Raw genomic sequence first — 13,987 nt, 5'->3', positions numbered from 1 at the left:
CTCCTCTCCTCTCCTCTCCTCTCCTCTCCTCTCCTCCTGTATTGTTTTCTTCTTTTTTCTCCTTCATTCTAAGGATAAGTACCCTGCTTTTGGCCAGCTGTTTGTCCTCACCCAGAACTTCATACTGCATCAAAACAGTAATGATCAGCTTGAAAATGTTTTTCTTCCAAGCTGCATTAAAATCAGTGCTGGTACTCTTCAGAAGAAGCAAATTTTGCTTTGGTTCTCTATATCCCCTGGCAACCTAGCTTTCCATTGTCGCACACGTTTCCTTGCTACTCTCTCTAGACTTTCACTTTTGCATATGTGTTGATTCTCTGCTTCATACAGCACTAACTGAAGAGTTTGAGTTTTTCAATGAGGCAACACAGCCAGTTTGTGATCCAAGAATTTTTGAGGAGTATCTTGCAACCACAACTCTTCTCTGTCCCAGGCTTTCCCAAGAGATTTATCCCATTCAATCATAAAGGTTATAAAAAGCCTGTCACCACCCAGCTATATAATTATCAACGGTGGAAATAAGATTCCTGTGGATAAAAATGAGTGTGACAGCCTCAGAAACATTACTTACGATTCTTCCTTTACCAGCCAAACCTCAGAACATGCGCTGAAAGCGCTGTCATGACCCCAGGCCAACAGCACATTTCCATACTTGGCAGAATAGGTATTTTGGCTTCTGCAGTAAACAGAATAGAAAAGTTTACTTTACAAGGATTATAGCTATGCCTTTTGTACAAGCTTAAACCACGTACTATAAGCCACATGCCAAGCAGTGCTCTGTACTGGGCTATGAACTTAGGGCCCCTTTGTGTTGGAAAAGTGCAGAAGAGAGATGTGGGAGCTCATTCCTAATGGGAATGGAGTGAAACTGCCATTTCTTAATAAAAAGGAGTCCTTTTGTGAGTGTCAGTCCACTGAATCCATTTGTAACTGAAACCTGTTTTTTATCTCTCAGGCTTTGCCATTTCGGAATAAGGCAAAGCAAAAATGCCTTAAATACTGTATGGAGTGTGAGATGCAGCAAAGTGGCTATTTACATTTTCTGGTTCATGAGTGAAATTTGAAACGACTCTTGTTACGTGCTGAATGTGACATTCCCAAATGAGACAAATGGCTCAATCATCTAATTATTAACTCATGTGCTTCGAGGAGAATGTGTAGGAGGGAATTCATAAGCTGGAACTCCCTTAGCCAAAATGTAAATGGGACTGCAGTGTTGTGCACTGGGATGTGTGAAGCAGAGTATGCTTTCTTGTTAATTAACGGTGCGCTGGTGTGGAAGGCAGCAGCTGAAGGCAGGGTGCACCCTGTATATATTTCACTGACACTGTAACCCACATTTCTACAGCTCAGCCTTATTCTTGCTCTTCCTCTTTATTTAAACTACTTTGTGCTATGAGTAGGAATAAAGTTATGGAGTTTGCTTAAAAAAGGATATCATGATGCTTTTTATTTATATTGTTTGTGACATTTGTACCAGATTCGTCCAGAGTACTGTGTAGTGGAGTAATATTCCATGAGATGCAAGTTTTACAGGGAGAGGCAATATCTTTTATTGGATCAGATAAAACAGAAAAAAACTGTCAGGCCTTCAGGCATGCAGAACCTTCAGCAGGTTTGACAAAGAGGCAGAAAAGTCAAAGCAAACAACAGGGAATACAATAATATTACCTCTTATTTTATAGGTGTTTTTTTTTTTTTTTTTTTCTTCAGAAATATGAGCAAGACAGGTAAATAAATAGCAAATGCCCTCCTTCACCCTGCAGTTTTTTAGTTGATTTACCATTTCCATGAGAAATATTTGTTTTTCCAAAAATTGAGATTGCCAAAAACACAGTTATGAGGCCAAAAATATCACTTGTAAATGTTGTCCCCACTGCCTGTTAGCATTTGTATGTCTCCAGCTTTCCTTATCTTCTCTTGGCCGAGTTCCTGATTTCACAGAATCATAGAATTATTTGTGTTGGAAGGGACCTTTAAAAGCCATTTAGTCCAACTGCCGTGCAATAAACAGGGACACCTACAGCTCCATCAGGGTGCTGTAGGATGTATTTGCTATAATGTGCTGTGATCTCTCCTGGAGGAGAAGGCTTTTGCATCATGGCAGATGCAGGTTAGGTTGGCAACTCTTAAGTGGAAAAAGACAGAGACACAAGTAGACTCTAGTGTCATTGTGATTCGCATGAAATACTGAATTTTATTTATATAAACATGGATACACACTTTTTTGTTCCAGCATCTATATATTTACCTTTTATTGTGTTCTTTTTTTCCTCTCTTAAAATCTCGTTATGTTATCTTTAATAAAGTTCAGATTCAAAATGCTTGACCATCTAGAAAGAGTAAAATTCAGACAGTGCTTTATGCAAAGTATTAATGTGTGCCTGGTAATTTGAGAGCAGCCTTTATGGTAGACAATATTGATAAACTGTTCGGATCTGTGACTTATTTTTAAGCTGTAACATTTTAAGTGTTGTTGCACTAAACTCTGTGGTCATGGGCATGGGAGAAGGGTGAGAAAAGGGCTATGAATTCAAATAGTCACACTGCTATTTGTTGGACAACTGGGGGCTCAGGAAGGAGGCTTACAGAGGGCTGTGGGCACAGTTTTCAGCACTGAAAGATATTTGGGCTGGAGGAGGAGTTCCAGTGGTCATTGGTTGGTTGAAGTTTGCTGAAATGGCTGCTGTGACGATTTTTCTGAGCTGCTGCTGATAGTTAGCACATCTAGATCCTCTGAGAAGCCTCTTGTAAGAGCAAATGAAATAAATCAGTGGGCAATTTGTGCTCTTCATTGCAAGAAGCAGTCTTAAATTCCATCCCTTCACATAAATTTAACATCTTCCTTTACTCCCTGTAGGCACTGTAAGCACTGTTTCCTTAAGGGAAACGCCACAGACACCCACACATGGTTTTGGAGATGAAGTTGAGATGCTTTGCTGTGCTCTGCTAAGTGGCTGCTGTCAGCCTTGACAGCACAGGGCTTTCCCTGAGATTTTACTTGCGCTGTGTGAGCCGAATATCCCTGCAGCTCAGTTGTAAGGGTTTAAAAACAGCAAAATCTATAATTAAAGGAAGAAGTTTTTATAATTTCAGTTTTTTTGATGTTTGCTTTTTTTTTTTTTTTTTTTTTTTTTTTTTTGTGATACGCAGAGGGGATTATGCTAATTGTGCCCTGTCACTAACAAGCATGGCAAATGGAATTTTCTTTGTGCAGCTTCCAAATAAAGTAGCATTTTGTTAATCCAAAAACCAGTATAGCAGTAATTTAAAAGCCTCCCATATCTCTCAAAGCATATGTACCACCTTTTCTGCAAGCAGAGGGCTTTATTACTCCCATGCCATTCTGTATTGCAGAATTTGTGATGGTGCATTGCAGGTCGCTAGAGGAATCACTCAGACACATCAAATGAGAGTTCATCATTATATAAGAATTAACAAAATCGTGTTAAATCATGTTAAACCACAGGTTTCTTGTACTAGACAATCTTGATCAGTCTCCTATTACACCAACATCTTCAATATTTTCTCTCCCACTCAAGATTAGGAATAATCGTCCTGTTGATAGAAAATATTAAAATATTCAGCAGTGGACTTTCTGTCATGCAAAAACATGTGTGCTTAATATTTTATTATTTTCATAACACGTGATATTTGAAAAGTGGAGACAACAAACCACTAGAACATCCTGCAGCAAAGTCAGCAAAAAGAATATATATTTTCATAAACTTATTAGTTAAGTGTAAAATAAAACTAGCCAGACTAGGTCATAAGTAGCAAGTTTATCTTCAGGGAGTGGGTTGGTTGAAGTAGTCAAGAATTGCTTCTCTTAATTCGTATGTAAGAAGAAATAACAGAATTACATCAGGGTGAAATTAAACTAAACTTGTGGTACATTTCTTGATACACTGTGTGAATAACTTTTATCACCTACCCAAAAGAAAAAGGAATAACCGATATCTAATGGGCCGTTTCATTTGCTAGTCATTAAAATAATTACCTGTTAAGGTTTTGATATTGCCCTTTGAGAAACTTTGGAAGAGCCAGAGCCTCAGATGTGATTAGATCTCTGGAAAAGTTGCTCATTTCTTCCCAGTGGATCATCTCTAGTTGACTAGCAAAATTTACGTAAAAAATAGGGTCCAGCTGAGCTCTGATCACTTTCTGCTGAGTTATGTGCTTCAGTGCAAGTGAAGAACTGGTATGTGTTGTCAGAGTCAGACAGCAGGAAACACAGAAAAATGATTTGGATATATAGTGGAGTCCCTCAGTACCCATTTTCTCTTCTTGTTTCTTATTCAGAGCCCTGTTACTGTTACTTCCAGAATTTTGTTATAGTCACAAGATCAACTGTGGAAGGATTCAGGGCATTTTCACAAGGATGAGTATCACTGCTGGTTTATCTCACCATGAATCTGGGTATTATATGGATTCCTGGCCCCGGACACAGCCCATGGGAACAACTTAGCACCTCTAATGCAGGTATTCACACAGCTGAGCTGTGAGGACATGGAAGTTGGCGGCTGTGTTTTACAGATGCTTGACTGAGGTCAAGGTGGCTTAGGTCTGTAATACGCTTAATGACTTTACTGAAATGAAATGAGCGGAGTCTCGGTGATGAGCAGCATTTATCACAGTGGCGTTTGGAGAGAAGAGGGCAGAGTTGGGTTCTTAGGGCTACTTTACGTTAGAAGGCAGGGAGGAAAAAGCACCAAGTACTGATAGTGTAAAAATGCACTCTTTTCCCTCATATTCAAACCTACTGATTGCAGCAGTAAGTGAACTTCGGTGGGATTTTTATGAAATGGGACAGCACAAAGAGCTGTAATGTACTTAGCAGTGATGTCTCTTTAGGGGCATCCTTTTTTAGGCTAAAATATGCTAGTGCTTCCCTCCTGTCTGTTTTAATGACATACTGTTTCTTGGTATAAGACTGGCTTGATTTGTGTTTTGGGTATGCAGAGGATTTTGTGCATCACTGTCCCTCAGCAGAACAGTGGCTGAAAATAAAATCTTGTCAGCCTTAAATTGCCCCTTACGTTGCACAGGGAATGGTTCATTAGATCTTCATTGAGGTTGGATATTAGGAAAAATTTCTTGTCTGAAAGACTGGTCAGGCACTGGAACAGGATGCCCGGGGAGATGGTGGAGTCTCTGTACCTGGAGGTGATCAAGAAACGTTCAGATGTTGTACTGAGAGATATGGTTTAGTGGGGAAATACAGGTGGCAGGTGAATGCTTGAACTGGATTGTCTTGGAGGTGTTTTCTAACCTTGGTGATTCTATGATTCTATGGTCTCAAATCCAAGTCTCATAGTAAGCAGTCGTTCCCCACAAAATCTTTTGTCATATCTAATTTTACCTGGGAGAGAGCAAAGAGGAACGAACTGGTGTCCATTCTTCTCACTGCCATTAAGAGGCAGGGGAAGCCAACTGAAATGCAGGGAATTATTTCTAAATGTGAGACAAAGGTTTGTGCAGTGTGAGTGCTCGAGTACAGGAAGCGGTCTTCTAAAAGGCTGTGGAGTCTCCATCCCTGGAGATGCTCAGATTCCAGCTGAGCAGTACCGTTAGCAGCCCCCTCTTGCTGACCTCACTCTGAACACTGGGTTGGACTGGGCAAACTCCAGAGATGCCTCCCATCCTCAGCTACTCTGTGATTCTGCAAAGTTGTTACATGACAATATATTTCACTGTAATAATGAAAGTATGTATTAGTGAGAGGGTGAAAGTATCCCCTACTTAGCATCCTAACTGAGACCAAATACAAACGGACAAAAGCATGAGAAGCTGTCAGTGACTGGTGGTGTTTTGTTCTGACTACTACAAAAATTTAACCTTGAATGGGATTAATTCAGTTATTTATTTGCTGCCATGTAAATATGTTGACTTAAGAGCACTTGTACTTCTTGAAATGAATATGTATAGAATATATTAACTTATGAACCTATTTATAAACCTGGCTAAAAATACCAGTACATATATGCATGTGGCTGCATGCTAATTTTAATCTATTTGAGGATGGGAAGTGATGTGACTATAATAGCCCACAAATGACACTGCAGAGTTATGACAGTTATTTCCAGGAAGACATCAACACTGTGCCCAGTAGGAGAGAATTAATACGAGTAAAGCAGAAAATAACTTAGAGAGAGATTGCAGTGCAGCTGTGTACCTCTGTGGTGCTCGCAAGCCTTGAATCCCATATGCAGGTTTGATTCTTTGTTTCAAACAGCATACATTAGGAGTGGACATGCTTCATGGAAAAGTGATGAAAGTGTTCAAAAACATGAAAAGGCTTCTAAACAGGTGACAACTCAGTACATCAGTACACAGGAAAATTTAGGAAAACAGTGGTGTACCAAACCATGCATAACAATGGCATAGTGAATAGGAAGGCTCACACCACAGTTTCTGTCAGTAGCAGAACTTTTGGCCATCAAACACAGATACTAATTCAGAGCAAATACAGAATGGTGGCTCTTCATGTAGAAGGTGAGAAACACCTTGGAATTCCCTGACAGAGGATGTGGAAGGGATGAAGAGGTTTAGGTGGGCAACTGGAGAAGTACTTGAAAGAGAATCCAAGAGCTTAACAGACAAACCATGTAAAGCTCAGCTTTTTAAAGGCATACCCTTTGGAGCTTGGCAGTGCTGTATAGTACTGCAGTAATTGTGCACTTGGAGAGTAGCTCATTTCAGTAGGCTTTCTCTAGTTTCTGTATCAGATTACAGATCACAAAGAGAGAATCAGCTGAGCCTCCCTGCCCATAAGTACTTGGAGAGTCTTTTTCTTTGGTGAGTATAAGAGTATTTTACATCAAGTATCATGACTTACAGATAAAGAGAGATAGAACTATTGCATCACCGTTTCTTATGGCATGTGAAAGAGGAAAGTGCATCGCTAATGAAAAAAGAGCTAATTGAGCCTCCCTGCACTGACTCATGGTGTTCAAACAGGAAGGAACAGCCCTTCACAGCCATAGGGAGCTTGTAGGACTCACTGCTACGAAATTCAGTGCAAATAACATTTCTTTCATAGCATGTATTTATAATGATATTTTGAGGTTAAAGTTACCTTTTAGTATGTTCTGGAATAAACACTTCTGTGAAGAAAATGCTCTTCAAGTATGGTACATCGGAGAAAAAATAAATCTCTTGATTAGGATACTAGTTTTGAACTCCAGAGGTCTACCTAATCCCCAGCTCTGCTAGGGGGCTGCTGTATAACGTGCAGGATTTCTGACAGCATTGAGCTCTGAGACTGCTTAATGTGACGCTTGCTTTACTTCAGAAGTTCTGACCATTAATAAGTCACAGGTCAAAGTAATATACTAGATGTTTCGGTTTTATCCCATCTTGTTACTCATAATTTTTATAGCCCTTCACTAGCAGAGGCTTCTCCCTAAATGCTTTTTCTTTTCAAAGCACTGAGGAAGTGCTTATGACAGTATTTCCAAATTTGCAGACCTTGAGAACAAGACAGATTAGTGGGTCTCAAATCTTTTCGGATACCGTTGGCAGTTTTAAGAAAGCTGACCTAATTATTTTTTTATTGTTCCAAGACACTGAGGAGGCATCCATAACTCAGAAGGTTCCAGACTAATCTGCATTTTGCAAAACAAGAGGCGGAGATGTTTTTAGGTAGCAAAAATAGAGTTTACAGATGTCCATGTAGTGAAAGATGGAGCTGAGATTTGCGTCTCCAGTGACAGCAGAAACCCAAGGTTAACTACAGAAACATGTTTGCTAATTTTTCAAAGATCTAAATATACAGATAGATCTTTTGGTAAACAAATAGATTCCTGGACTGCAATGTTCTCTGCTTTACAACTGATAAGACTATTTTGTTTTTCCAGTTCCATTTCTGTACTGTGAGGGTGGCAAAACATTGGAATGAGCTTCCTGGAGAAGTGGCTGAAGTCCTATACCTTCCAGTTCAAGAGTCATTCAGATAATGCACTTTAAGTCTTGGTTAGCTTTGAAGAGATCAGGCAATTGGACTTGATTTTTGAAGGTCCCTTCCAGCAAAACTATTCTATCTTCTTTTTTGAAACTCCCCTGTCCTCTTTATCTCCCACCTTTGTCTGTCTTGGAAGTTGTTGTGATCTATTGGTTGTTTGCTTTTGCTTGTTTATCTGTTTGTTACTGTAATTTGAAAAACCTTCCCTTTTTGTGCTTTAGGCTTCTGATATACTCTTGTAGAAGCATCAAACGTACCTATGTCTCATCAGTTGCAGCTGAAGCTCTCATCACCTCCTTCATCACATTGCTGGATTGTCCTTAAAGGCAGTGGTGTCATTTGTACCAATTTGACTTTCGCGCTGTGTGTATATGTGTAATAGAAAGTATCTTAGACCTGAAGGGTGAATCGTGTACATAATGATCCTGTGGAGGAATTAATCCTAAAGAGTTCTGTTCAGTGTGCCGTTTCTCTTAAGAAGATTTATAGGACGTGGAGGCTCCATGTGCTGGAAAAAGTTGTAGGATGTATGTGAGGTGATGTGGAATACTACCATATAAGCATGAGTGTTGCTATGGAAAAATGGATAAATTCATATGGTGAAAAGAAAACACATCTGCCTGGGAAATTTGCCATAGGGCAGGGGGAAAAAAAAAAGAAGAAAAAAATAGAGTTTAACTAAAACACGATCCAGGAGGATCCAAACAGGAGAGCTGTTTAAGCCAATTTCAGATGCTTTGGCTGCTTTCACTCCCAATATTCGCCAGCCCTGTCGCATTGCTATTTGAAATATTTTCAAGATGGCAACTTGTTGAACTGAGTTGTGGAATGCAGCCAGCAGACCTAGGCCAAGGAGAAAGGGCAGCACCAGAAGTCAGAGAATAGAGGTTGGAGATGGAACCCAGCCTGGATGCAAGTAGAATGCTGGTGTGGGACACATCTGTGCCCAACATGAGATCAATTTCGTCTCTCCCAAATTACAGGCTCTTGTAACATTTGCCAGAGCAGTCTGACACACTTAAATGTACTGAGTGTTGCGCAATATTGAATGGAGAGTGACTCTCAGTGTTTTCCATTGCTTTTTCACCTGGTTGTATGTGCTAAAAACAAATAGATCAGGCACCAAGAAGACATTTTATTAATCAAATCCTTCATAGGTGTGACTTAAACTGTGCACTGAAGGTCAAAACGCTCAGGTCACAGAGGGAAGTCTTTTTGTTCAGTGTTTGCCATTGAAAACTTCCTCTCACTCCTCCACCAGGCATATACAAAGGCTACTGTTGTTCATAGGAAGCCTATTTATAAAGAGTTCCTAGAGTGGCACCAGTAACTTGAGTTGTCTTGGGAGATATCAAAAATACATGAGGATTCCTCAGGTGGCAGAGGAAGTTAATGTGCTTGCTCTGACACATAAACAGTTGGATATTTTGCACTACTTAAATCTTTCATCTCTTGTCTTGCGGCGTTCGAAGATCATAGCATACCATCTGGAAGGATGACGGCATGCCTGCATGCAGCATACTGCCGTGTGTCAGGGGACTGGCAATAAAAAAAATCTTTGCCTCTTCCTGAAAGTTCAGAAAGAGGTAAAAAAACGACAAAGGTTTTTGTCAAGACAGTGAGCAGGATCTTCCTTGACAAATGCCCGATGAATTTTATTTCCATCTTTACAGCGTTATATTTATCGTTGTTGGCCACATCCTGTTTCTGTCCCAGGCAGGTACAGGAAAAGCTAAGAGCTACCTTTGAAGATGTGGTAAGAATTTCACAGGTACATATGCTTCAAAATTGAATTTGAAGAGATCTGGAAATGAAGGTAGCAACTATTAATCCTTGTTTCTTCTTTGCTGGAGTTTTGTTTGAGATGTTTGCTAAACTTCCTAGCTAGCTGTTGGAAGACTAGGTCATACCATCAGAAGGGCTTGACCTTTACAACTGAGCCTTTATCAGGACACTTTTTATTTTGAACTTATTGCTCCTTCATCAAAGTAATATAATTTATGAAGCATAGGTGATTTTTTTTCATTTAAATGGCTACTTAGTAGAACTTTATCCGAATTGATCTATTTTAGCTGTAATTATATAATATGACATAAAAATTAATGTTGAGAAAACCATCACATGCTCAACTGTAAGAAGTAGGAAATTACTCCTTTTTGGAGCTGGAAGATTCATCTTCATTGATTCTCTGTCCCTTGATATCCTTATCTGTAAACCTTATTTTGGAGGATATTTTGAGATACCTAGGGATACCAAGGAAGGAAGGTCTACATTTGTTGGAAGTTCAATTCCCAGAAAGAGAATGATATATGAAAAAGATGGCTAGTTTAGAGAAACTTGTAGCTCAGCTACAACAGGCTGCAAACAGTAGTGGCTCAGCAGATGATGGAGGCTTAAACTCTGTAGCTGAAGCCTTCAAGGTATATAGGTGTTGCAGGAAAAGCAGGAGTTGCCAAGGTGGGAAATATATCAGCAGCGTCCTCAGTATCTGTGCTACTAGAGGAGTAGTTAAATAAAAGTTGCAGAGCATGGAAAGAAGCAGAGCATGCCCATGATGTGGAGAGCTGAGAACTGTGCTAAGGGAGTTTGACTTGAGTGTATTTTCCTTCTTTCTATCAAGATAATTTGAGGAGGTTCCCATCTACAGCAAACTGAAAAATTGATACTGATAGAATCTTGTACAGATCCCACATCTGTTTTGCATCGAGTTACCTCTAGAACATCAGTTAAGGGCAGCTACCCAAAGCAGCTGTCCCCACACCTACTGGTCAGAGAAGCCAAGTTACAAGTAACTTAGCTACTGCAAATGACACTGTGGTTCACTTTTTCAAATACATTGTCCTTGTGGTTTAACCTGACAGGTGACTGAGCATCGCACAGCAGTTTGCTCCCTTCACCCTCTTCCCAGTGAGGTGGGGGAGAGAATTGGAAAAAATAAAATAAATAGAACTTGTGGGTTGAGATAAAACTATTTACTATGATAGATAAAAGGATAATAGGACTATGTGTATGTATATAAATACGTGTGTGAATGTATATAACAGGTATATAACAAATGATGCACAGTTGCTCACCACCCCATGACTGATGCCCAGCTAACCCCCCCCCCAAGCAGCAGAAGAGAGTGAGATGAACTCCCATGCCCTTCAAAACTCCTCCCATGTGATATTATATGGTATGGAAAATTCCTTTGGCCAGTTTAAGTCAGCTGTCCTAATTCTGTTCCCTTCCAGGTACTTGGACCATTCTCTATCAATGGTCTGGACTTTGTACAACACTGCTTAGCAGCAACTATAACTACCGATGTGTTAACATTGTTTTTCTCCCAGAACCAAAACATAGCATCATACCAGACACTGAACAAATCTGTCCCATCTGAAACTAAGGCAATAGTAATGAGCAAAAAGCAATGCACTCTTTCAGCCTTCCTTAGAAATGTCAGTGAGTCAGTTACCCAAGGACTTATATGTTGATTTAATTTTGATTAATTAATTTACATTCATTTAGACTACTATGATCTTTGAATGCTTGGTGAATTCTTAGTTGTTCCTCCTTTGTGTTTAGACTGATCTCTTCAGTGCAGGGACAATTTCTTGCTGTGTATGATATGCAGAAGTCCTATATGCAGACCTCAGAAACTTCAGAGTGTTATTGGAATTCAGCATTACATGGAAATAAAAAAACAAAACATTTTAAAATACTAGTAAAGGAGTTTACAGGAAAGAGTGATTTCTAGTCTTAGGAGTTTTGTCTGTGTGAATATATAGATTTATCTTCACTACAAACTTAGCTTGGCCCTTTGCTAATTATCAGTGCTGGAGAAGGGAATTCACTCGTATTACTGCTTGCTTACTGGTAGCCTGAACATAAAATGCAGAGTCACAGTCTGGGTTTGTTTTCTTTTTTTCTTTGTCCTGACAGAAAGATTTCGGGATTTACTGCTTCTACAGTCAAATCAAGATGCAGAGATTCTGCCCATCTTTCAGCAGAGGCGCTATCCCAAGTAAGTAACACTGTCTTGTCAGAGTTATAATCCTTACCTCTTTGCAGCTGAGGAGGGCAAAGCATTCGCAGCACTTTTGGTGCAGAGTGCTAAGGCAGAGCTGTGCTAAGGCAGAGCCACACTTGCACTGAGATTTTCAGTCTTTCAGCAGTGTCAGGAAGAAGCAGACATTCTCTGCAAGCATGCCTAGCTGTCAGGGGGAGGTGGTGGCAGAGTGCAGACGTTAAGCTGCCTGGATCAGTCTGGTGGAGCTTTGTTTCACTTGGCACTGCGTGTTGTCATAGGCAGATGTTTTGTCAGGCTAATCCCCACTCTTCTCATCTGGGATTCCATCATTTGCAATGACAGATTCCCTTGGATTTTAACAGGCCCCCTCAGGAAGACTACAAGCTCTAGAAAATATTTTTTGCTGCCATTTTTTATAGATATACATGCAGGCAAAACAAAAAAAAATGTGTTGTGTGTTTTTTCATTGTGTAATTGTATTGATTCAGTCTCTTTCTCTTAAATGACATACTTGAATGAAACAATAAGCACTGCTTGCTATATTATTTTTTAAAAACTGTGAATTTCAATAAAGTTTTGGAAAAAAGCAATGACGCGGAAGGAAGAAGAAGAAATAGTCCTCACATTAATTGTGGCCACAGTGAGCCATGGAGGGAAGATTGTGTGGGATGAACAGAAGGAGGAAAAGGAAATATAAATATCTGGAGACAAGCCAGCAACAATGATGGCAATCAGCAAAATTATTCATTTCAATCATCATTATTTTAATCATTGACTGGTTCCTGTAATACGTAAGAAGCCAGTGGAGCTACTTGCTAAATACAGCTCTTAAAATCTTATAACTTTTTTTAAAGCACACAGCAGATAGAGGAGCTGAGTGCTGTGAACTAGTCACCTCTTCACTGTAAATACTGGAAAATAAAAGCACTCAGGTGAATCCTTATTCCCAAAACAGTGAAACTTTTGCATTGACTTCAAGGGTGAAAGGATTCTATCCCCAATTCTATTTTTTGCATCACCTATTGTTATTGTTTTACTGGACTATCATGGAGGTACAATATATGAGACTCTGGGAGATACCTTAAGTTGTCTGCTCTGCTTGTTTCATTAGGACTTCCATGTATTATTACCTTGGTCTTTCACCTGTAGGATCACTAGAATAGTAATTTTTCCATAGTAGTAAAAAGCTTTGTTTAGCTTAAATGTTTTCTCTCATGGTGTGGATGCTGTCAGACTGGCCAGAGAAGGAAGCTTATCCTCCTTACCTCTGTACAAATCATTCACAAGCTACCTGACTTTCCATGCAAAGTTCGTATGCAATTTATTGCTAATATTGTTGTCAAGTGCAGCAGACTAGCATTATCAAATCTGTGGGGGAATGAGTATCTGTTCTTCTCTGTTCAGTCCATGTTACAGCTCTTTCAAGATCATACATGGAGCTATTTGAACTTAAGTGGACCTGTAAATGAAATGATAAATGTTTTCAGCCATATTACTTGGGAAGATTGAGTGATTCCCATAATGCAGAAAATGAGTCACACTTTGGCACTTGATTGAAAGAAAATTTTGCATATGTTGTTACAAACAATAGATTTCTGCTTATAGCATCATTAATCCATGCATATTTGCTTGCTTGCTTACATAAATTTATCGTGTATTTACAAGCTAGTTGAATACTGTTGACATGTCCTAATTTCCCTGGGGGTTCTTTTTCAAGTGAAATCCTTGTGTTCGGCAAGGTAGAAAACATGTTCATCTTCATGATATATTCTTTCTTATTCTCATTTCAGTGTGCTCATTTTTATTAAAAGATCAGTCAACAGAAATCAAGATAATTAACAGACACATCTCATAAATGAGTGTTCCTTGACTTCAGCTAAGCAGTCATCATTTGCACTATGTAAGGATCTGAGCAGTAAGGTCATTTTAATGTGACCTTATTGTGGAACACAGGATGAAACCTCAAACACTTATGAATAACCTAAAGATATGGAAGGTTAAAAATAGAAGAGCAA

General features: G+C 39.4%; 1 protein-coding gene across 2 annotated transcripts in view; it reads left to right on the top strand.

Annotated features, from left to right (window-relative positions):
• The window catches only part of NOX4 (NADPH oxidase 4), a 103,862-nt gene that overhangs the window by 55,327 nt on the left and 34,548 nt on the right, over positions 1-13,987 (top strand). For both annotated transcript variants that reach the window (XM_042837434.1, XM_042838244.1), the window contains one exon: positions 11,885-11,966. In XM_042837434.1, the coding sequence (XP_042693368.1) occupies positions 11,885-11,966 (82 nt within the window). The remainder of the gene's footprint in view (positions 1-11,884; positions 11,967-13,987) is intronic.

This window comes from Centrocercus urophasianus, unplaced genomic scaffold, assembly GCF_019232065.1.
Source record: "Centrocercus urophasianus isolate 14NV4802_14NV808 unplaced genomic scaffold, USGS_Curo_1.0 seq_1, whole genome shotgun sequence".
Lineage (NCBI taxonomy): Eukaryota > Metazoa > Chordata > Aves > Galliformes > Phasianidae > Centrocercus > Centrocercus urophasianus.
This window is presented reverse-complemented; position numbering and strand designations above follow the sequence as displayed.